Below are 25,159 nucleotides of genomic sequence, written 5' to 3'. Positions count from 1 at the left end.
CAGAGGCAGTACAAGAAAAGAAATACGTGACCCAAGGGCACTAGTGCTTTTCAAAGTCTCCAAAACATAGAAGATTTAGAAACCTAATCTACACTTAAGAGAGAAAATACAGGTTGTTAAGGGAAATAGGCATTTCCTATTAATGCCATCTGCTGCAGTAAATCAGAACTCAAGGTTCTTATTCAATCAGTCTTCTGTAGGCATGGTTTAACACACCTGTGCAAGGATGGATGAAAATATTCATTTCTATTAAACAATGAATAGTTTCTGCTACCAACAGACAATTATACAATTGCACATAGTCTAAAATTGGGTAGGGAAAATGCACAGGGCAGTAAGTCACGATTCTACAACAGTGATGGTGTTGTTGAAGCTGAGAGCCAAACCATCACAGTTAAAAATGGGCCGCTCTTTCTATATAAACAAAATCCCTAATCGGAGTATTGACAAAATAATTTTAACAGCAATTTAAAATTATTATATAAAATAGTCAGAGCTAGGTGCTTAAAACATAATTTAAAAGAAATATCATATATGTGGACATGTTTTTTTAGCCTCACTCCCATACATGAGACCTAGGGTCTATATACCCATCGTGGTAAGAGTGAGAAGTAGCCAGACGCTAGTGTTTCTCCTGCCTGACACCTCGAGACTGTGGGAGCATCCTGGACTGTGGTGCTCATCTGGTTTAGGCACATTATCCATCTCTTACAGTCAGGTACTCAAGGAATATTCCACCACAGTATTTTTCTCTGATTAGGGGATTCTCTCTTATATATGCTGTTTGTGTTTTACACTTGTGTTTACATGCCTTGAGTACTTTTGATTATTTTATTTTAGGTTGTGTTTTTCTTTTTTTTCCATTGTTTAGGGGTTAGACCCCTTTGCCATCCACATTCCAGTTTGCACTACTGTATACTGCTTCTTTTCATGTGAGACTATAGCAGCTTAATCTGGGGTGTGTATTGGAGCTTATTTGTATGTGTCCATATAAATATATATATATATTTCTTTACATGTAGCATGTTATTAGTTTCTCCTTATTATTGAGACAGATTTGCTACTTTCTTCTACTGACACATTGCCGTTTACTTTCTTCTACTGATACATTGCCGTTATATTTTCAGTCTTTTGCACATACTTCCTTTTACTGGGCTGATGTTTTATTATTTATATAAAGTTGTTATTCATTATTTATTTATAACTTAGTTTGTGTTTTTTTTGTTTTTTTTCTGGAGTGCACACACATTGTTATTTATATTTATTCCGATGTTTAGGTTTTAGTCGCTCACTTTATAGTTGTGTTGCTGCCCTAAGCTCTTTATAGTAATGTGATTAGTCACCCTGTCAATTATATTTGGGTTGAATACATTATTAGGGAATTTAGACTATTAGGTTTGTACATTAAAATGTCTGTTCAACCTACTTATATAGAAAAGGAACTTTTAAAAAAAGTAAAAAAAAAAACTACTTTTTTAAACGGACTACTTCAAACCAGCCCACAACTCATATTACTGAGCTAAATTGACTTATATAATGACCAAGTCTCACTGTCTTTAAGGGATCACTATAGGGTTAGGAACACAAACATGTATTCCTGACCCTATAGTTCTAAACCCACCATTTAGGTGGCTTGCCCCCCATTAGCCCCCCTATAAAAGTTTAAAACTCACCGTATTTCCAGAGCCCCCTTTGTGACATAATCAAAATGACCAATTTTTATCCAAATCAATGCTTTCTCACAGGGAAATAATTGGATTGGCTAGAATCAGCCCAGGGCAGGGCCAAATGCTGTTTTGGCCAATCAGGACCTCCTCATAGAGATGCATTGAATCAATGCATCTCTATGAGGAAGATTTAGTGTCTACAAGCAGAGCGTGGGTATGCTGAACAGCAGGGCTCCTTACTGTGCAGCCCTGAGCCATCTAAGGAGTGGCCACTTGGAGGTGTCCCTAGGGGCAATGTAAACACTACTTTTTCTCTGAAAAGGCTGTGTTTACATGAAAATGCCTGAAGAGAGCTATTATACTCACCAGAACGACTACATTAAACTGCAGTTGTTCTGGTGACTATAGTGTCCCTTTAAATGAATTTGCTATCCCAATTTATAAAGACATCTGTACTGTTTTACAAGATTGTCACACCTTTTTCAAAAGCTATTAAAATATATATATTAATAGGCCACAAGTGAGCTCATATTAGCTAAGATTTAAATTCAATTGCGTCAAACATTTTCATATTCATTTTAATTGGTTGAAAAACTGATTACTCATATTTGCCCAAATTGTTAACATGGATCAGTTCTGGGCTGTTATTTATACTTCTGCTCCTAAGATAATAAAAAAAACAAAAAAAGCATTTTTGATATGTTTATGCCCCATGTGTACGTGGTTCATAAATATACATTCAGTATTGATTACCGTTCCGTGTTTACTTTGTGATTCCGAGATATGTTTTGCATTTTAACATATCAGGTATTCAACCTGACCATCTGTATCGAGGTAAGAATAAATATGTAGTGGGTCCAGGCATGCCCATAGTCAAAGGATCGTGATTTAATCATTCAGTTAAAAAACAAAAAAAATGGTTGAGTAACTGTAGAATTAATCCAACGGCAATGAAGCATAAAGACATGCAATTCATAAATACCTATTGTTGTATTTCTTATTTTTGCCTTTTCTCTGTCTTCTTGCCTTTTGAATATGATTCATATGAGTTATTCAGAGCCATTAGGCATTCTGCACTGTGTGATGTTAGGTTTGAACCTCCTATATTGTGTGAAGTCATGTGTGAACACTACGTGAAGTTATGAAATAGTGCCCTATATCTTGTTAAGTCAATGTAAAGACCTTGCATTGTGTGAATCTTGATGTAAGAATCTTACATTGTGTGACATTAATTATGAACACCTACCATTGTATGATACTAAATGTGAGTACCTGGTACCTTTAAGTGATCCCCGTCAACATATCTCAGTACAGAATGCACCTGTAATCATGGTTGATTATATTTCTAACCTGTTATGTGTTCAATGTATATATATATATATATATATATATATATATATATATATATATAAAGCAAAAATAATCAGCACTCCCAGGATTCATAAAAAAGAAACAATACTTTACTTCCACAGGTCAACGTTTCAGCTCCACTTGGGAGCTTTCATCAGGACAGCATACAACAAATAAATGAAACATACATAGTTTAAATAGGGACATCAATCAAAAAAGAACTTACATTTCAGGTGTGCAAGAGGCTGACCTCCCCTCCCCTCGAGCGTCTAATCAGGCACCACCGGGATTCGGCATCTCCCCACTTGCGGTGACGTCATCACGTGGCGTCACTGACGTCAATACGTGGGGGGGGGGGCAGCCTCTTGCACACCTGAAATGTAAGGTGTAATGTAAGCTGAAATGTTGACCGGTGGAAGTAAAGTATTGTTTCTTTTTTATGAATCCTGGGAGTGCTGATTATTTTTGATTTATATTTAATAGTGCAATCGAGCACCGGGTCTTTATAATTTTTTTTCTATCAGTAGGAGTGCAGGGCTTTTTGCTTATTTTATATATATATATATATATATATATATATATATGTATTTTAATATTATCTTACATTTTTAATATTATATTGTACCCTATTGTGACAATGCAATGTTGGTCGGCCCAGGACATACTTGAAAATGAGAGAAATTTTAATGTATCCTTCCTAGATAAATAAATTATATGAAGCTTGCTGTGAACAAAATGCTGTGTGTGAGGGACTTGTGAGCAAAATGCAATGTGTGACACAAAATGTGAGCACCTTCCAGGTCTCAGTAAGAGAGAGCACCTTACATTGTGTGTCGTTAGTGTGAGCCCCCAGAATTGTGTGAAGCTGGTGTTATTACCCAACGTTGTGTGGCCTCTGCTAAAGTGGCCCTTTAAGCCAGGAAATGCATAAGGCAGGACTTCACTGCAGCATGTGAACCGAGGAACAGATCGCCCTGGACACCAAAATCGGCACAAGCGAGGATTTGCTTTCTACTGGAACCTGACTACCGAGGATCAACTGTATGTGATCCTCTGCCTCAAAGCCAAGACTTCCCTTCACATGATCCTCTATACCCCAAATGTCTATCTATCTATCTATCTACCTATCTATCTATCTTCATTTTTTAAATATAATTTTAGTGTTTGATTTTTTTCTTAGTACTAATAAAGTTAAGTATTGTTTGTGCAATCTATATCCTTTTTTGTCAATCCATTTCCTTTTTTGTCAATCTATATCCTTTTTTGTCAATCTATATCCTTTTTTGTTTGTTTGTTTTTTTCTCTCTAAACAATTGCTCCTGGTACTATATCAGATTTTATTCTGTGTTTTTAGCTTTTATACCCAACATTGTGTGTAGCAAGGTGTAATTGTGTGAAGTTAGTTGAGAGTACCCTAAATTTTGTTCAATCGGTTGAGCCTTTCAATTATTTAAATGTTGCTGAGAGGCAGCTGTAAATTTAGACGGAAATACGAATTACAAATATATTGGGGAAAAATAAAAATGTGGGAATGGTATTTCACTTCCACTTGTGCATAAAAGTAAAGCAATAGCAATATAATTATATACCTTCTAAACTTTTATCCCAACAACTCCAGCCTTTTAAATGTAATTCTACATACCTAGCTCATTATTCATTACATACACTACACAATCCAAGGGTCACTGTTTCTGATAGACTATATGACATTTATATTTCGATATACCGCTTAATGGAATGTATGACTCAGTTCTTCACTTTGTGTATACTGTTTATTATTTAATTATTACATAAACTAATCTGTATGATTCATTATATCACGGATCACGCTCCTTAAGATACATTATCTCTCTTCACTTGGTGCTTCAACTGTTACAATTCATTTCTTAGTTGACTCAAGTGCTCTCTATGCCTTACATATGTTTTATTAACCAATGTCATTCTTTTGATTGCCATAACAACATGTTGGAAAGATGGAATGGGTCATCGATCAGTCATATTAACTAAACCATTCTGAAAGGTTTTTCTTACATTAAAGTCCACAATGCAGCTAACCAGGCTGTTACTATGTAAACTTGCACCCTGTATGACAATTAGAGAAAATGTTGCGATGCCAGTTGACTTGGCAATGCGAGCACTTAATATTTTTTTTTCTTTTTCAATCTGTTGTTTCTTCTTCTAGTGCAGGCACAGGCAGCCTTTGGCACACCAGATGTTTTGGACTACACCACCAATGATGCTTTGCCAGCATTATGGGTGTTAGAGCGTTATGGGTGATGTACTCCACAACATTCGGAGTGCCGAAGGATGCCTACCCATGTTCTAGTGTATAAATTATTTGCATTAATATAAAAAATATGATCTACAGGTATAATTAAATATATAAGTAAAACAGTGGTCCACTGTTATAAGTAAGGTTTGTTGTTATCGATAATAAAATCTTCTGTGAAAAAGATATAGCAATTATATTTTCAGTGTATTGCGGACTAGGAAAATTCCTCAGCATCGATTATGAACGTAGCATAAAGCTTTATATGTACGACCTTGATATGTTCTACCTGAAAGAAGTTTAAAATTATTCTGATTATCTCTGGGCAAGCTAAAGTGTTGATTTAGTGAAAGTTAAAGCAAAAGGAAAGTTAACTGATGCTGACACATCTCAAGAGCTTAAACCTTTTCAGTTATCAACTGTAGTCCACATTAATTTGCTAGGTGTTTTGTATACGGAACACTTTAGAAGACATGATGATATGTAAAGGACCAATGAAAAAAAAAACAAGAGATGGCAGTAGCCACTAATACCTTCTATTTGAAATATATTGGAATCAACAGTTGAAAACATAACAGCCCGCACAAAAGGGATGGGGGTGGAAAGCATCTGAATGGCTCTTTTAAAATGATTGCATACAATAAAGTCAGAGAACTTGAGTTCAAGGTTTTTCTATCATGCATTCAGTTCATTTGTACCTACGTACTAGCTTATATTAATGAAAACATATAGTCATACTTCCATTTAATCCACAGTCGGTTAATTGCTTTTTTTTTTATCATTAGACGCAGAACTACCTTGAAAATTAGTAGACTTGTGCACGGCGAAAAATATTTTCAGGCTAAACCACTTCACCGGAAATAAAAAAATAACAAAATTGGGATTGGGAAATTTTGGCCATGAGGCCATTATTGGTATATTTTGCATTTCACTGATAACTGCCTTTTCATTTTGGGGGGATTACAGATCAAATGACAAAAAGTAACCAATAGAGGAAAAAAATCTATATTTATATATTATACACTTATTAAATATATAAGTATAGATATTTTTTTCTTCTGCTCCTCTATTTTTCCCCTCAATTGGCCATTTTTCATTTGAAAATCAATGTTTAGTAGCTGTCTCCTAGCCATCAATCATCGTTTTTCCCCCATCAATCATCTTTTTGTGGTGTCACAGGAGACATTCTGAAGCACATCAAAATGAACATGCTTGTCCATTGTACATTTAGCTGGGTTCTAGATTCATCAACATTTCGGTTCCGAATTTTAGCAATTTGGCCGATCACCTGATTGTACTGAATTCAGACAAAAAGCATTTCAGAATGAAACAAATCTACAGTTTAGAATTAGTAACCATATCTTCTTCACCTATATTACTTTTTTTGTATAGAATGAGGTTAAAGAGGCACACCAGAGTGAAAGTGTCCTCTATTTTTTTTAAAGCAATATATAGATAAAGCTTGAAAAATTGTGAAAAAAATAAATAAATAGAACTATAAATTAAATAAAATGCCTTTAAGTTTTATGTATCTTTTTTTTTAAAACTTTTGTTAATTATTAAAAAAAAATATCTTATTTCAGTTTTTGATTATCATGTTGCATTTATAAACATTTGAAATAAAATGTAAAAGTGTTATGAAAAATATATGGATCTGTTACAAAAGAGGTTAATGTATATAAAGATCCTCCACCTATAATACTGGGGATGATTAAAAAATCCCGTTACATTGTGACCGCCCTGTAAAAGCTGTAATCTAATGTATTCCATATATCATCTGTCATCTGAAAAATGTTTTGCAAAGAATATTTTTTGGGGTGAGGGGGTTCTCTAATAAAAGCCTCTGTAAAAGACCCTATATATAAAAAATACATCTTCATGCTTTATAATGGGCTGTAGAAAGATATGGTATATAACATAGAAAATATGTTCCTATTCCAAAGACAATAGAATTTGGAAATAAATGTAGGGATGTCAATGTAACAAATACTGTAACTTTAATTACTTATTGAGTTTTTCCCTGGTACTTCCTGGTTTGCTCGCCTCATATTTATGTGTAAAGCTATCTTGGGATCAGAACTCTTGTCAAAACTCATTGACCCTTTCTTCTGGAATTGAGTGTATTATAACAAGAGAAACACGAGCTAAGATTACTAATTTATCTACATTATGAATCTCAGGAATGAGAACATTTTATTCTAGGCTTTCTCCAAACTGGCTAATTTACAATCTTGTCATGTACAGGTGTATGTATGTGTCTGTCTCCAAAATGTGTTGCCAGCCTACTGTTTAAACTGCACTTCGCTGCACAATGAAAATTGACAGGAATGTTAATTATTAAGCACCAAGAAGCAGACTACAAAATTGGGATTCATGTGTGTTTTAGAAGCATACAATGTTCACCAAAGTTATTTTCTCTGTAATTAGATAGAATGATTTGCTTCTTCTAATGTAGAAATGCTGGATTAAACATGAAACATATGGTTTCTCTAACTAGGGATCTGTATTTAAATATCACTATAATTTCAGCTGACGTGTGTCGGTGATTTTTCAGCACCACTGGTTACTGAACAGTTATTTTGTTCACACTTACCTGGACCTTGGTCCATGTCTTGATTTTCTGGGCAAGTTGTACTAAATACTACCGCATTAGCTATATTCATTGTCCTGGTTTTACCTGTTATTTTGGGATGTTTAAAAAAAAAAAAAGACTTCATGCATGCATGGCAGCAACAGGGGACAATTGTCTCTGAGTACCAGTCTGATGCGTACTCAACAAAAGTTACCCACTGGCTGAGCGAGGACCCACTGGCTGAGCAAAGTGGGCTGTATTGTGAGCGAAGAGAGAGGAGGCAGATGTTGTGTGGTCATATTCTGGTACCCACTGCCTTTTTGATGTTCAGCAAGACAATGGGTGACAGAACAGATGGCTGTCCTACCAGGTGAACAGCGGCCATGCTCCCCCTTAACAACATGAAGAAATCACAGTTCTACTCCTTCCCTCCCTCTATAATAAAAAAAATAGTAATACATTTATATTAAAAAGGGAGGAATAAATGTACAAGTTAAGTGTTTGTACATATGTGTAACTATTTATGTGTTTTTGTGTGTGCATCTATTATATGTATTAGTGTGTGCATATGTATGTATGTGTCTATGGATGTGTTATAGGATAAGTCTGTTTACTAGGGTGTGTCTATGTAGGCATACTAGTGTTTGTCTGTGAGCTAGCACTAGCATATAAGCATGCACAGTACATTTCATTCAATGGCCAACAGTTTTTTTTTATAAGACTACAGCATTTATTGACACATCAAACATCACACAGATCATTACTATTCATCATGCTAAAATGGACCTATGTTTTAAATATACCACCAGACAAACACTTATAACACAGACTTCAAAAATAAAACAAAAACAATTTTAATCTAATAATATATCAACATAAATAACTATCCTCATCTTTGACAAGCTATTGAGCTATTTTGCTCACAAGTGTAAGAAGAGTCTTAAATGGGGAAATATGGACAAATGAGAGTTAGAGAGTGCACGTATGGTACACCACTTTTGCATTCCGGTGAGTGCTTGAGAAGTTCTATGTATGTGTACTATTGTGTGATTGTGTTGTAAGGTTAGCATGAGTGCCTACTAATGTATGAATAATTCTGAATGCTTGTGTCCTACTATATTTTTGTAACACTAATGTGGCATCACGGGCCACACAAACTTCAAGGGTAGCCTTGGTTTTAAATATGTAATATTCAGGCCTATTTTAAGTGGTAGGCATTCGTTCCCATGTTATATATATGTTTTAGTAGGTAACTAGATAGGCATTCCCATAAAAAAAAAAAAAAATCCAAAAAAAATCAAGGGAGACAAGTTTTAGTTTATCTGTTATTAAATTATATATCTCTAATATACCTATATATTTCTATTTTTTTTTTATCTTTATATACAATCACAAATCTACACTCCTACAGTTCATATTAGATAATACACAAAACCCCCATTCATGAAAGAGGAATACAGTATATTTTGATAAACAAAGGGGGCACTTGTATTTGAATGAATTTGGATACATTTTGTCTAATTCATTTACCTCCCAGAAATCTCTGCTTTGAATCTCCCTCCCTCAGCAGTGTAGATGCCTCTGTTTGGAGGTACATTATATAAGTCTCTCCATTTCCCTCTCTTTGTCCTTCAGGAATTTCTGTTATAAAGAAAATGCAAAAATAAATAATACATATAATAAAGGAAATAAAACTAATTATATATATATATATGCCTGTAACAACATTTATGAGGTAAAGAAATATGATGGTTTGCTTACTATTAAAAAAAAGGCACTCCATGCACACAATATAGGTAAAGCAGGTTATCTGTGTTACAGTTAATTATGCTGCTTTAAAAAAAAAAAATATATATATATATATATATATATATTAATTTTATTGTTTACAAAAAAATAATAATCCAAAAATACTGCTGTACTGATATCATGACTTCACTTTCTGAGATATGACATTCACTTCACTCATGTGTACATGATTGCCTGTGTCTGCAACCATACCCCACATATGTGTATACATAATTGCAAATAATTTTGCTGATAGCAGAGCTGGTGCTACCTTGTAAGCACTGGCTCTGCTGAGCTCTCCCTCATACAGCATGGGCCAGTAGTTAGATCTAGAGATATTACTGCACACTCTGCAGGCTGCACTCTGGCTGAGAGCGGCTCTCTGCAATGCTCCCTCCTGGTAAGAGACCTGAAGGGGGCACTCCAAAGAGTCTGCTCTAAGCCAGAGGGCAGATTCCACAGGTAGCCAACAGGATCATCAGGGAAACCAATGGACTACCAGGGCATAAGGATCAAAGCATTCATCACTGCATAAAGATAAGCAGAAGGGGACTCACCTAAAAATAAATAATAATAATAATAATAATAATAATAATAATAAAAAAAATTAAATCGAGCAGCCTTGTGCGGGGAGGCTATACAGGGATATACAGCATCCCTACATACAATCTACACCGCAAACAGTCCCTCTGTCACATCACTCCTCAACACAAACACATACAGTCACTCTGTCACATCACCCATCCCAACACAAATACATTTTTCCTGATTTTTCACACCTTTCCCCCCACACAGTGGCAGAACTACTGCGGTTGCAGGGGTTGCAGCTGCGCCTGGACCCCGTCACTCCAGGGTGGCTTGCCGCCCTGTGGATCTCTGCAACCGCGGTGCCCGCCAGTTATGTAATTCGGCCCCAGCCCGTGCGGTATAAGCGCCAGGGCTGCATTGAAGAGGTTCACTGGGTGGCCGATGCTGTTAGGGCCACCCATTGGCAATTAATTTCCAGGGGGCCCGATCAGCGCTGTGGCATTTTAACAGCACATCTGGGCCCCCTGTAATGATGTCATATGTTGGGAGGTAGTAACTGCCCTGGTCACTCCTCCCAGCGTACACCGGGAGCCGTGCAGGAGGAGGAAGGAGAAGAGGGAGTCAGAGTGGGAACTCTGACTCCCATCAGGCTACACCACTGGACCCCAGAGAAAGTCACCCTCTTGCACCTTAAAGGTAGGAAACATTTTGTATGTGTGTCTGTTTGTATGTGTCTGTATGTCTGTGTGTTTGTGTATGTGTGTCTGTATGAATGTGTGTCTGTATGTGTATAAGTATGTGTGTGTGTCTGTATGTAGGTGTGTGTTTGTGTATGTCAGTATGTGTGTCTGTATGTATGTGTGTGTGTCTGTATGTGTGTGTGCATGCCTGTCTGTGTGTATGTATGTATGTATGTGTCTCTGTGCATGTGTACATGTGTATGTGTGTTTTTATGTAAGTGTGTGTATGTCTGCGTGTCTCTATTTATGTGTCTCTGTGTTTGAATATGTGTTTGTTTGTATTTTTGTGTCTGTATGTATGTGTGTATGTATGTGTGTTTGTATGTGTGTGTATGTATGTGTATGTGTGTTTGTATGTATGTGTGTTTGTGTTTATATGTGTGTCTCTGTATGTATGTGTTCCTGTATGTGTGTGTCTGTGTGTATGTGTGTGTGTCTGTAATTTTCGCACCGGGGCCCCATGGTTTCTAGTGACGCCTCTGCCCCCACACAAATATAGTCACTCTGTCTCATCACCCAGACTGCTCGGGGAGACACATTGCATCCAATACACATGGCATTAAATACACACACTCGATGCATCCACTACGCAAACACACACTGCTGTCACTAAAAACACTGTGTCCACTATACACACACATTCACATCCACTACACACACATTTTGCATCCACTATAAACACACTGTATCCACTACACACAAACTCTGCATTCACTATACACACCTCTGCATCCACTATATATACACTACATCCACTAAAAGCATACATACTGCATCCAGTGTACACACTGCATCCACTACACACACTCTCTGCATACACTATACACACAAACTGTAAATCAACTCTACACAAACTGCATCCACTCTACACACACACTGCATCCTAGTGAGTGGAGGGTGGGCCCTGTGTGTGGACCTGAGGATAGAAATGTCTGTTTCTCTTTCCATTAAATAATGCACTATCTAGGCATACTGAAATGTAAAAAAATACATATAAACATTACTTGAACCCCCAAAATACTTGGATTCTAAGGGTGTTTTTTCTGCAAACGATTTGGTTGTGAAGGGGTTACGTTTCTAGAGTAGAACGCTGGTAATGAAATAATTCCTAGAATTCCATGAAACACTGTTAACGGGACAAGCTCAGAAGTACTACTGAAAGGCAAGTGCTGAAATGCTTCCTGGTTTGCCAACTGCAGAACATGCAGACCTGCAGATTTGTATCAAAATTAGGCAACTTCACATGTATCTTTTATATTTTTAAATTATTGTTTATCTGTACATGTTTAATACATCGTATAGAATACAGCCACGTGAATATATCAAAACTAGCCTGGATTCATTATATTCCCATGGTGATTGCCTTTTATTTAGTGCTTGATTGCCTTAGAATAGCCCCTATGTTTGCCATTTAATATTAATAGCGAGCACAAACTAGAAATGACCACAATTTGCTGTATAATGAAACTGCATATGAATAGAGTACTGATACATGATTCACTATAGCATACGTGCTATTTATACATCTTAAGTGTAGAATTAAGCAATGTCTTACCCTCTCCTACATTTAAAATCCCTCCTTCCTAAGCAACTACCCACTGCCTCTATATATTGTACCTCTCCTTTTTTCTTCCCGTCTTTACGCTTTTTACCACGTTTTCCAGCCAGAGGTATGTTAATTTCCCAAGTGAATAACAACTCCCACCACATTTATTTGATTCCCCTGCTATTTTTACGGGCTCAGCGGGTAGGTTTCTCTATTTCTATATGTTTCTGTTAGTTGGATGTCAGAATGATAGGATGAGACTGGAAGAAAATCTCCCTCTGGTGCATTCATTTTCCTGCAGTTATGGTAATTGTCCTTTTATTACATCTACATTTGTTTCCATTGGAAACTTGAAAGTGATCACTGCTTCCCTACATATCAATATGTAATTATAGCGTGTTATAACACATGTACCTGGAAAAAAATGTGTTTTGAGTGAATCTCACAATGTTAATAGATGCCGAATGGTTTTAGATAGCATTAAAGAAATGTACCACTTATGCAACACTTGCAAGAAAGGTTGGCTGATAAAATCTAAACTTAACTTAGAACACGCAGATTGACAACATGTGGACATCATGGCTGAATTTGAATTGGATTACCAATTCTCATATTTACTAAAAGCAAATCCGGATCATATCTAATGCTTTAGACCGAATGAACACATATCATTCAGAACCATCCAGTGTCTGCTTTCAAAAGAGTAATTTACATATGTGAATCCTAAAAAAAAATAGGTTCACATTTATAAGTTCCTCCCTACCTCTTCAGCTGCTTTGGCCTTACATTAAAATCCACTCTGAATTCATATTTTATGGGTTTAATAACACTAACAGACCATTAAGCAGAAAGTTGTATCACACAGAAATAAAAAAATGGAAATCAAATCTTTCAACTAATGGAGGTCTGGATTTGGAGTCACACTCAAAATTAAAGTGGAAAAACACACTACAGGCTGATCCAACTTTTATGTAATGTCCTTAAAACAAGTCAAAATGAGGCTCAGTAGTGTGTGTGGCCTCCACGTGCCTGTATGACCTCCCTACAACGCCTGTGCATACTCCTGATGAGGTGGCGGATGGTCTCCTGAGGGATCTCCTGCCAGACATGGACTAAAGCATCTGCCAACTCCTGGACAGTCTGTGGTGCAACGTGACATTGGTGGATGGAGCGAGACATGATGTCCCAGATGTGCTCAATTGGATTCAGGTCTGGGGAATGGGTGGGCCATTTCATAGCATCAATGCCTTCGTCTTGCAGGAACTGCTGACACACTCCAGCCACATGAGGTCTAGCATTGTCTTGCATTAGGAGGAACCCAGGGCCAACCGCACTAGCATATGGTCTCACAAGGGGTCTGAGGATCTCATCTCGGTACCTATTGGCAGTCAGGCTACCTCTGGAGGGCTGTGCGGCCCCCCAAAAAAATGCCACCCCACACCATTACTGACCCACTGCCAAACCGGTCATGCTGGAGGATGCAGGCAGCAGAACATTCTCCACAGCGTCTCCAGACTCTGTCATATCTGTCACATGTGCTCAGTGTGAACCTGCTTTCATCTGTGAAGAGCACAGGGCGCCAGTGGCGAATTTGCCAATCTTAGTGTTCTCTGGCAAATGCCAAAAGTCTTGCATGGTGTTGGGCTGTAAGCACAACCCCCACCTGTGGACGTCGGGCCCTCATACCACCCTCATGGAGTCTGTTTCTGACCGTTTGAGCAGACACGTGCACATTTGTGGAATGCTGGAGGTCATTTTGCAGGGCTCTGGCAGTGCTCCTCCTGTTCCTCCTTGTACAAAGGCGGAGGTAGCGGTCCTGCTGCTGGGTTGTTGCCCTCCTACGGCCTCCTCCACGTCTCCTGATGTACTGGCCTGTCTCCTGGTAGCGCCTCTATGCTCTGGACACTACGCTTACAGACACAACAAACCTTCTTGCCACAGCTTGCATTGATGTGCCATCCTGGATGAGCTGCACTACCTGAGCGCCTTGTGTGGGTTGTAGACTCCATCTCATGCTACCACTAGAGTGAAAGAACCGCAGCATTCAAAACTGACCAAAACATCAGCCAGGAAGCATAGGAACTGAGAAGTGGTCTGTGGTCACCACCTGCAGAACCACTCCTTTATTGGGGGTGTCTTGCTAATTGCCTATAATTTCCACCTGTTGTCTATCCCATTTGCACAACAGCATGTGAAATTCATTGTCACTCAGTGTTGCTTCCTAAGTATCCAGTTGGATTTCACAGAAGTGTCATTGACTTGGAGTAACATTGTGTTGTTTAAGTGTTCCCTTTATTTGTTTTGAGCAGTGTATATATGTATATATATATATATATATATATATATATATATATATATATATATATATATATATATATATATATATATATAAGTATGGGCACTTATATGTACAATGAAATTGTACATTTTTGTGTTATATTTATATATTATTTCACAAAGACCCATGAGTGTTCATACTTCTTGGATTTATTGGATTATATGTGGCTAATGTTTGGTTGCACCAGGGCATGGAGATATAATTGTGTTGAAGATATTTAGAGTAAGTACCATAACAGCTGTGGCTTTATATATATATATATATATATATATATATATATATATATATATATATATATATATATAGATATAGATATATATACAGTTGCAAGAAAAAGTATGTGAACCCTTTGGAATGTTATGGATTTCTGCACAAATTGGTCATAAAATGTGATCTGATCATCATCTAAGTCACAACAATAGACAATCACAGTCTGCATAAACTAATAACACAAAAATAATGAAATGTTGCCATGTTTTTATTGAACACACCATGTAAACATTCACAGTGCAGGTGGAAAAAGTATGTGAACCCCTAGACTAAGAGCTAATTGGAGTGAGATGTCAGCCAGCTGTAGTCCAATCAATGAGATTTATAGCTGCCCTATAAAAAAACACACACCAGTTAAGGGTTATAAAAGTATCTCCAAAAGCCTTGCTGTTCATCAGTCCACGGAAAGACAAATTGTCTATAAATGGAGAAAGTTCACCACTGCTGCTACTCTCTCTAGGAGTGGCCATCCTGTAAAGATGACTGCAAGAGCACAGCGCAGACTGCTCAATGAGGTGAAGAAGAATCCTAGAGTGTCAGCTAAAGACTTACAAAAGTCACTGGCAAATGCTAACATCCCTGTTAGCGAATCTACAATACGTAAAACACTAAACAAGAATGGATTTCATGGGAGGATACCACAGAGGAAGCCATTGCTGTCCAAACAAAACATTGCTGCACGTTTACAGTTTGCAGTTTGCACAAGAGCACCTGGATGTTTCACAGCAGTACTGGCAAAATATTCTGTGGACAGATAAAACCACACCAACATCAAAACCTCATCCCAACTGTGAAGTATGGTTGTGGGGGCATCATGTTTTGGGGCTGCTTTGCTGTGTCAGGGCCTGGACGGATTGCTGTCATCGAAGGAAAAATGAATTCCCAAGTTTATCAAGACATTTTGCAGGAGAACTTAAGGCCATCTGTCTACCAGCTGAAGCTCAACAGAAGATGGGTGTTGCAACAGGACAATGGCCCAAAGCATAGAAGTAAATCAACAACAGAATGGCTTAAACAGAAGAAAATACGCCTTCTGAAGTGGCCCAGTCAAAGTCCTGACCTCAACCCGATTGAGATGCTGTGGCATGACCTCAAGAAAGCGATTCACACAAGACATCCCAAGAATATTGCTGAACTGAAACAGTTCTGTAAAGAGGAATGGTCAAGAATTACTCCTGACCGTTGTGCACGTCTGATCTGCAACTACAGGAAATGTTTGGTTGAAGTTATTGCTGCCAAAGGAGGTTCAACCAGTTATTAAATCCAAGGGTTCACATACTTTTTCCACCTGCACTGTGAATGTTTACATGGTGTGTTCAATAAAAACATGGCAACATTTCCTTCTTTGTGTGTTATTAGTTTGAGCAGACTGTGATTGTCTATTATTGTGATTTAGATGATGATCAGATCACATTTTATGACCAATTTGTGCAGAAATCCATATCATTCCAAAGGGTTCACATGCTTTTTCTTGTAACTGTATATATATATATATATATATATATATATATACAGTGAGTGCAGAATTATTAGGCAAATTAGTATTTTGACCACATCATCCTCTTTATGCATGTTGTCTTACTCCAAGCTGTATAGGCTCGAAAGCCTACTACCAATTAAGCATATTAGGTGATGTGCATCTCTGTAATGAGAAGGGGTGTGGTCTAATGACATCAACACCCTATATCAGGTGTGCATAATTATTAGGCAACTTCCTTTCCTTTGGCAAAATGGGTCAAAAGAAGGACTTGACAGGCTCAGAAAAGTCAAAAATAGTGAGATATCTTGCAGAGGGATGCAGCACTCTTAAAATTGCAAAGCTTCTGAAGCGTGATCATCGAACAATCAAGCGTTTCATTCAAAATAGTCAACAGGGTCGCAAGAAGCGTGTGGAGAAACCAAGGCGCAAAATAACTGCGCATGAACTGAGAAAAGTCAAGCGTGCAGCTGCCAAGATGCCACTTGCCACCAGTTTGGCCATATTTCAGAGCTGCAACATCACTGGAGTGCCCAAAAGCACAAGGTGTGCAATACTCAGAGACATGGCCAAGGTAAGAAAGGCTGAAAGACGACCACCACTGAACAAGACACACAAGCTGAAACGCCAAGACTGGGCCAAGAAATATCTCAAGACTGTTTTTTCTAAGGTTTTATGGACTGATGAAATGAGAGTGAGTCTTGATGGGCCAGATGGATGGATTGGTAAAGGGCAGAGAGCTCCAGTCCGACTCAGACGCCAGCAAGGTGGAGGTGGAGTACTGGTTTGGGCTGGTATCATCAAAGATGAGCTTGTGGGGCCTTTTCGGGTTGAGGATGGAGTCAAACTCAACTCCCAGTCCTACTGCCAGTTTCTGGAAGACACCTTCTTCAAGCAGTGGTACAGGAAGAAGTCTGCATCCTTCAAGAAAAACATGATTGTCATGCAGGACAATGCTCCATCACACGCGTCCAAGTACTCCACAGCGTGGCTGGCAAGAAAGGGTATAAAAGAAGAAAATCTAATGACATGGCCTCCTTGTTCACCTGATCTGAACCCCATTTAGAACCTGTGGTCCATCATCAAATGTGAGATTTACAAGGAGGGAAAACAGTACACCTCTCTGAACAGTGTCTGGGAGGCTGTGGTTGCTGCTGCACGCAATGTTGATGGTGAATAGATCAAAACACTGACAGAATCCATGGATGGCAGGCTTTTGAGTGTCCTTGCAAAGAAAGGTTGCCATATTGGTCACTGATTTGTTTTTGTTATGTTTTTGAATGTCAGAAATTTACATTTGTGAATGTTGAGATGTTATATTGGTTTCACTGGTAAAAATAAATAATTGAAATGGGTATATATTTGTTTTTTGTTAAGTTGCCTAATAATTATGCACAGTAATAGTCACCTGCACACACAGATATCCCCCTAAAATAGCTATAACTAAAAACAAACTAAAAACTACTTCCAAAAATATTCAGCTTTGATATTAATGAGTTTTTTGGGTTCATTGAGAACATGGTTGTTGTTCAATAATAAAATGAATCCTCAAAAATACAACTTGCCTAATAATTCTGCACTCCCTGTATATATATATTGTGTGTGTGTGTGTGTGTGTGTGTTTATTATCCACTTTCTCAAACAAGAATTATTAGATTGATTAGATTGATTTCCTGTTTTCTCCCTTCCTGCTCTACACTCTTCTAACAACAGCAGAAGCAATATTCCACAATTTATAGACGTCTCTTTATTTATGGTACAAAGGACAGTTTTTCATTTCATTGTATTACTGATTGCCTAATTCCCCCCTTCTTTTGTTTTTTTTCCCTGGGTTATTTTTCTGTTTTGCTTCTAGACAAGCTGACCTTGAGACCATTCAAAATAATAAGCCCATAAATAGCCCATCACAAAGATTCCATGTAGTGACTTGCCAACTGTGTACAGCAATTTCTTTTATTTTCAATCCTCATAGAAAGAACAGGTTGTCAGGATTTAAAGATACCCTTAACTGTGTCACTTGTATTCAGCCAGGTATTCAAGCAGGCATTTCTGCTATGCCACAATAGTATGAAAAGAAAGTAGCTGTGAAGTTCAGGCATCTTTAGATCGTGGAGAACAAGGACAATGTTCTCCAAATCTTTCCTCAGGACCCACCAACAAGTCAGGATTTCAAGGATATCCCTTGGAGTTCACAGATGTCTCAACAGAAATAACCAAGCTACTAACTAATTCATTGTTGCTAAAGTAAGGACATCAAACATTGAGTTTTCCGATGTCATATGGCTTTTTGGTTTACCTCAATGGTCAAACGGAGTAAGAATAACGTGATGATAGGCAGCTTCTGCCTGTTAGCACACAACTGCTCTTTCTAGTTTGCTGCTGATTTAATGTGCATATTTCTAAAAGAAAAGGTTTGTAGATCCTAATTTCTCAAGGAAATTTCAATTTGTCTGTATAATGACATTAAGTCTCACGTTCGGCGAATGTATAGATTTGAACAAAAATACAAATGATTTAGCAAATGTCTTTTCGAAAAAAGCTAAGCGCTTGTGTTCAAATATATAGAGTAACAATCTGGGCTTTGGAGTGACAGAATAATGTCATAATATAAAAATACAATCAAAACCAGCCATTTTCAAGCACTTCACGTTGACAAGACGAGCACATGTAGAAACTAAGGAAGACAAGCCAGGATTATCCTCAATTGATCAAGGGAGAAAATCAACTTTGAAAACTGTTTCCAAAGCATGCTATGAGCATATTTACCATTTCATTAAAAAAAAGAAAATCTGCTTGGAGATTTTCTTCCAAATCACAATAAACATCTGGATCATATTCCTATAGGCATATCAATAATGGTTGGAGTATTTCAATTTGTTTAAAAAAGTGTTTGATTGAAGCTCCGGGAAATATAACAAGCTGTTGAAGAGTTTAATAGGAAGCAAAGAGGGTTATTTGGTGAATGTGGTTGGATTCTCTTTCGAGATTCTACACCACCCGTATCCTCCGTGAGACATTAACACAGGCATAAAATATTCATAAGAATAGAAAAATTAGCACTTTGGGGAGACTAAAATGAGATAGAACATGGAACACACTATGAATTTCATTACAATATTTTTTGTGTCAAAGCTGTAATGTGAAAATACAAAACAGAGACCCTTTTTCATAAGGTCAAGGAAAGGTGGCTTGGGAGAAAAGAAATGTTTTCAACAAATATTATATTATTTAAAGTACACAATAATAATAGTTTATTTATAATTAGTGATCAATTTTAAGAAAATACAAGAATAGTGTCCCATAATACGATATGAAAATATAAATTGAATGTATATTCACATTAAAAAAAGGGTTCATATTTAGATAGGGAAAAAAATATATACTCAGTACATCATAGGTATACTTTTGGAAAAGCTACAATACATTAAAAATAAAAACAGTTTGAATGGACCTAATCTATTTTTTAAATTGATATAATGTACTTATTTCCAACCATGCATCCATCCATCTATTTTTCTATCTATTCTACGATGGGCAAAATAACTGTTGTAAGGAAAAGCCTCCAAATAGTTTATTAACCAAACAACATTTGATTGCATAGTCACCTGTTGTAGCTGAGCGACAGTGTCTTGTCCCAATGCCTAGTGTATCTGCGATTACAAATAGAAGACGTTAGCCAATCACAAAGCACTCGCTTAACCCCTTAAGACCGCAGCCAAATGTACAAGTTGTGATCAAAACAAAACGTAAACAAAACCTGGCATTTGAGCTATATGTCTGTCCAACCGTAATTCACCTCTTTCGTATTAAATGCACCCACACTTATTATATATCATTTTATTCAGGGGAAACAGGGCTTTCGTTTAACTTCAAATATTTAGGTATGGAACATAATATGAAAAAAATATAAAAAAAATGGATTTTAATGTTAAAATAATTATTTAAAATGTTTTAGCTCTAAGTGACATTTTAACTGTGAATGTCAAAATACTGTTTGCTTTTACTGCAATAACATACACATATTTGTATTCAGCGATGTCTCACGTGTAAAACAGTACCCACTATGTACAGGTTTTATGGTGTTTTGGGAAGTTACAGGGTCAAATATAGCGTGTTACATATTTCAGTGTTTTCACATTGAAATTCGCCAGATTGGTTACGTTGCCTTTGAGACCATATGGTACCCAGGAATAAGAATTACCCCCATGATGGCATACCATTTGCAAAAGTAGACAACTCAAGGTATTGCAAATGGAGTATGTCCAGTCTTTTTTAGTAGCCACTTGGTCACAAACACTGGCCAAAGTTAGTGTTAATATTTGAAAATGCAAAAAACTAATTTGAACATACCCTATTTGCAATACCCTGGGTTGTCTACTATTGCAAGTGGTATGCCATCATGGGGGTAATTTTAATTCCTGGGCTATCGTACGGTCTCAAAGGCAACCTGGCGAATTTTAATGTGAAAAAACTGAAACGCAAGCCTTATATTTGACTCTGTAACTTTTGAAAACACCATAAAAGCTGTACATGAGGGGTACTGTTATACTCGTGAGACTTCCCTGAACACAAATATTAGTGTTTCAAAACAGTAAAGCGTATCACAACAATTATATTGTCAGTGTAAGTGCCATTTGTGTGTGAAAAATGCAAAAAATTTCACTGTCAATGACAATATCGTCATTGTAATACATTTTACTGTTTTGAAACACTAATATTTGTGTTCAGCGAAGTCTTCCGAGTAAAACAGTACCCCCATGTACAGGTTTTAGGGTGTCTTGGAAAGTTACAGGGTTAAATATAGTGCTAGAAAATTAAATTCCCTGAACTTTCGGCCTGGGTTGTCAGGCAGGTCCTACAAATTGTAATTAATAAAATAACCTAATTATGTAAAATTATTACATAAATATATACGTAGAATTATTATATACATATGTGTGTATATATATGTGTATATATATATATATGTATATAATTTTTTTATTTATATATAGGTATATATATATATATATATAGTGATGTATATAGATATATAAATTATTTTGTTCTACATATATTTTGATATCAATATATATATATATATTAATTTTAAAATACAGTTAGAATAAAATTAAGCATGTATATATATTTTTTATCTATTTATTTTTTATTATTTTTTTATTTAATTTTTTAACGTATTTATATATTTATTTATTTTTTATTATATATAAATATATATATATATAATGAAAATTATATATATATTTAATCAATATCATTGTACGGGTATTTTGATATTAATATATATATATATATATATATATAATTATGTATATATTAATATTAAAATACACATAGACAGTGTATGTATATTTCTGTGTATGTGTGTATATATATACTTAGATCATATATATAATAAGTATATATATGATCTAAGTATATATAATTTAATTTTACACTGTTTTAACATGTTTTCATATTTTTTTTAGACAGCAGGGGGAGTACCTGTCATTCCAGGCACTCCCCCTGCTGGCAATGCCTTGAACGGCTATGCGATCACATGCCCCAGGGGGGGCCGAAGAGGACGGAGGGGGACTCCCTGGGCTCCCAGGAAAGTCCCCATACCGCGATCACCGGCGTGGGATCGCCAGCGATCGGGTAAGTACAAAAGATCGCAGGGCGTTCTATGCCACCCTGCGGCGTTTAGAGCCACCAAAATAGGGACGGCGTAGAACGCCCTGCGGTCTTAAGGGGTTAAATCTGAGTTTCTCAAATACGTATTCCTAATGTTATAATGTTTTAGTCATCCTTTAGGTAACCAGGCCAGACTGTCAGGGTGTCAAAGAGGTTGTTTTCTAAACTTTTTTCCCTTGCCGCACAGGTCTCCTCGGGAAAGCACCACCTCTCTGGCTGAGATCATTTAAAACAGTTTTAACATTCCCTTTTGATTTGTCCAGAATATTAGCATGGATGAAATTTGTCTGAGCCAAAACACCACATTGATGAATTGCATGGAACAATTTTTTTCCAGATGAATCGTTTCGGCTGAACCAATTTTTGTGTCGTAACAAGTCTAATATGTATTATGTATGCTCTAAGGTGATAAGAGTCAAACTGAGTTTTCTGTATGAAGCATACTTAAGTGCACATATTAGATGGAATGTTACTACCATTATTCCCAGGCAGCCTGGAACATGTCCCAGTGCTGCACTGCGATTTAGTCACAGATGTATGCAATGAGCTTGGCATTGTGCAATAGGCATAGTTTTTATTGAATGACGAGATGTTGCACTGTGCAATAGGGGATTCAAAACCATGAGCTGCCCTTTTCACCCCTTAAGGACCAAACTTCTGGAATAAAAGGGATTCATGACATGTCACACATGTCATGTGTCCTTAAGGGGTTAAAAAGAAGGCAGATTCTTTAATATCTATACAGCATTCACACAAACGTACAAAAGACAGCTGCTGATAGACTTAAATAGTATTCTAGAATTTAGCATTCATTTACTATGATAGATAATTTAGCTACTACAGAGGCCAATAATGAATAATAACATGTCACAAAGGCCAATACATTTTAAACAGTATTATAAATTTTGAATGCTATTAGTAAAATGGTCATCAGTATAAATGTATGGTCCATAGGCTATTTATTAAAGAACAATACAAAATAATATCCCCATTGTTTCAATTACAGTCAAATTTAACAAAATTTGAATGCGCTTATTGATCTTTCAGCCGTATATCAAAGGGAATTACAACTGACATTAGTATGCTGCTGAAGGCAAACGATCTATAATGCGATTTTATTTAAGGATGGTTTCTTTCCAAGGATCGTAAAAGTTTTCTTGTTTAAGCATGCTTGTATATCACCATTCACATCTATTTTGTTCAACTTTGTCCATTTTATGATAATTGTTTGCATAAGATAAAAAATAAAATATTTTTTCAGCACAGATATATTAAAAATGAAAATGTTTGGTTCACCCTGGTTGCTTGTTAAACAACCCATTCCCAAACCCTTATGACGGCAATGGATGAAAGTGTTTTCTCTTAAGGAAGATAAACAACAGTAGTTTAGTAACTTAACCAAAATTTTGAAGAACTGATTTTTTATTTATTTTTTTATTATTTAAAGGCAACATTTTTCAATAACTGAGAAGGTGAATTGGAGAATTTGGCCACTTTGGCCATTTAAGCCTACAATTTGTAATATCAATGAAATTTCTTCATCATATTTAGCATAGTGAATACGTTCCCACTGTTTCTTTGATAAAACTAATTATTCATGTGAAAACCGTTATAACTGTACAGGCAATATGCATTTAAATTAATGTATGCAATTGTGGTATACATAATAATGGTCACAGTATAGAACACAAACAATGAAGGTTTTTATTATAATGATGATATACATGGTGCTTTCCAAAAGTACTATGCCAAACAAGGTATTCAGAGTGTTTAATAATAGGGCTTTAAGGCTTGGAGAGAGGGATGTTTCTCAGCACAAATATAAAAATGTGCACATTGTTGAAAATGGTTGCATACTTACTGACACCCCCCAGGTTGTAAATGCAAACTCAGGTCGATATTTTAGTGGAATCTAGCCAGGTCAATAACATTCAAATAAAGGTATATCTGCAGACATTTCTCTAAAACAGTCCAGATAACATGGATGGATAAAGTTACTGACTGACTTGAATGGTAGTAAATGTGTGTGTACCCTAAGAATGCTAATACTGGTCGGAGGTGGGAGATAATAGGGCAAACAGTATTGGCAGAATATTTTCTGGACAGAGCTCTTTATAATATGTGTAAATACAGTGAATTTGTTTAAAACGCAGGATCATTTTTTAAAATTAATTTATTAGCATAGTTGGTTATATGTTATCTGTGTAATGGAAATATCCTCTCTTATCTCTCATATCTAGCAGCTGTGTTGATTTCATTGAACAGGTATAGACATTTAAGGCATATTAATTTATAAAAGTAATAATAATAATCCTTTTAACAAAAAAAAAACATCAAGGTTGATTTTATATATTATCATACCTTACAATTCTAAATTATTTGTCATAAACTGCTGAAAATGAAAACTTCGACTCCCTCTAACTTAGTATAATAGAAACACCAATGCAGACTGAAGTAAATGCAGGTCATGTTTACGCACACAATGTACAAAATGTACTGTGACTAATCCTCAACATTTTATATAAAATCATTGAAACAGGAAATCACAAAGTAGATAAAATGGACTACAGAAAGGGCACATTTTGAAATCAAATTCAAACAAAAACCTTTCGGGTAATTTGTAGGCTCAATTTTTTTCTAAAATAATCAGCTGATGTATGAAATGTACATTTGACAACGTCCTGTCAAAGTCTACGGTAAAACGCATAGACGTGGTGATGCTACACCAATACTTGGTCCAGAGAAACTGTGAGATTTGTTTTATTTAATACTTAATACTGGACTAGCAAGCCAAATAAACCTTATGCCTCAGATATGAGTGGCAACATACAAGTTGCTTCAGGCTCACACATTCTTGCTTGTTAGAGGCGCAGTTGGTCGTTTTGCTTTTAATATTTTTCTGTATAAAATAAATTGAATATGATTTGGGGGATATCTAGGA

The 25,159-nt window shown here is 36.4% G+C and overlaps 1 protein-coding gene across 2 annotated transcripts in view; it reads right to left on the bottom strand.

Moving 5' to 3' along the window:
* The window catches only part of TENM2 (teneurin transmembrane protein 2), a 2,177,747-nt gene that overhangs the window by 512,283 nt on the left and 1,640,305 nt on the right, over positions 1 to 25,159 (bottom strand). For both annotated transcript variants that reach the window (XM_063447436.1, XM_063447438.1), the window contains 2 exons: positions 20,151 to 20,195; positions 9,389 to 9,499 (listed from right to left, as the gene is read on the bottom strand). In XM_063447436.1, coding sequence (XP_063303506.1) covers positions 9,389 to 9,499; positions 20,151 to 20,195 — 156 coding nt within the window. The remainder of the gene's footprint in view (positions 1 to 9,388; positions 9,500 to 20,150; positions 20,196 to 25,159) is intronic.

Source organism: Pelobates fuscus, chromosome 3 (genome assembly GCF_036172605.1).
Source record: "Pelobates fuscus isolate aPelFus1 chromosome 3, aPelFus1.pri, whole genome shotgun sequence".
Lineage (NCBI taxonomy): Eukaryota > Metazoa > Chordata > Amphibia > Anura > Pelobatidae > Pelobates > Pelobates fuscus.
This window is presented reverse-complemented; position numbering and strand designations above follow the sequence as displayed.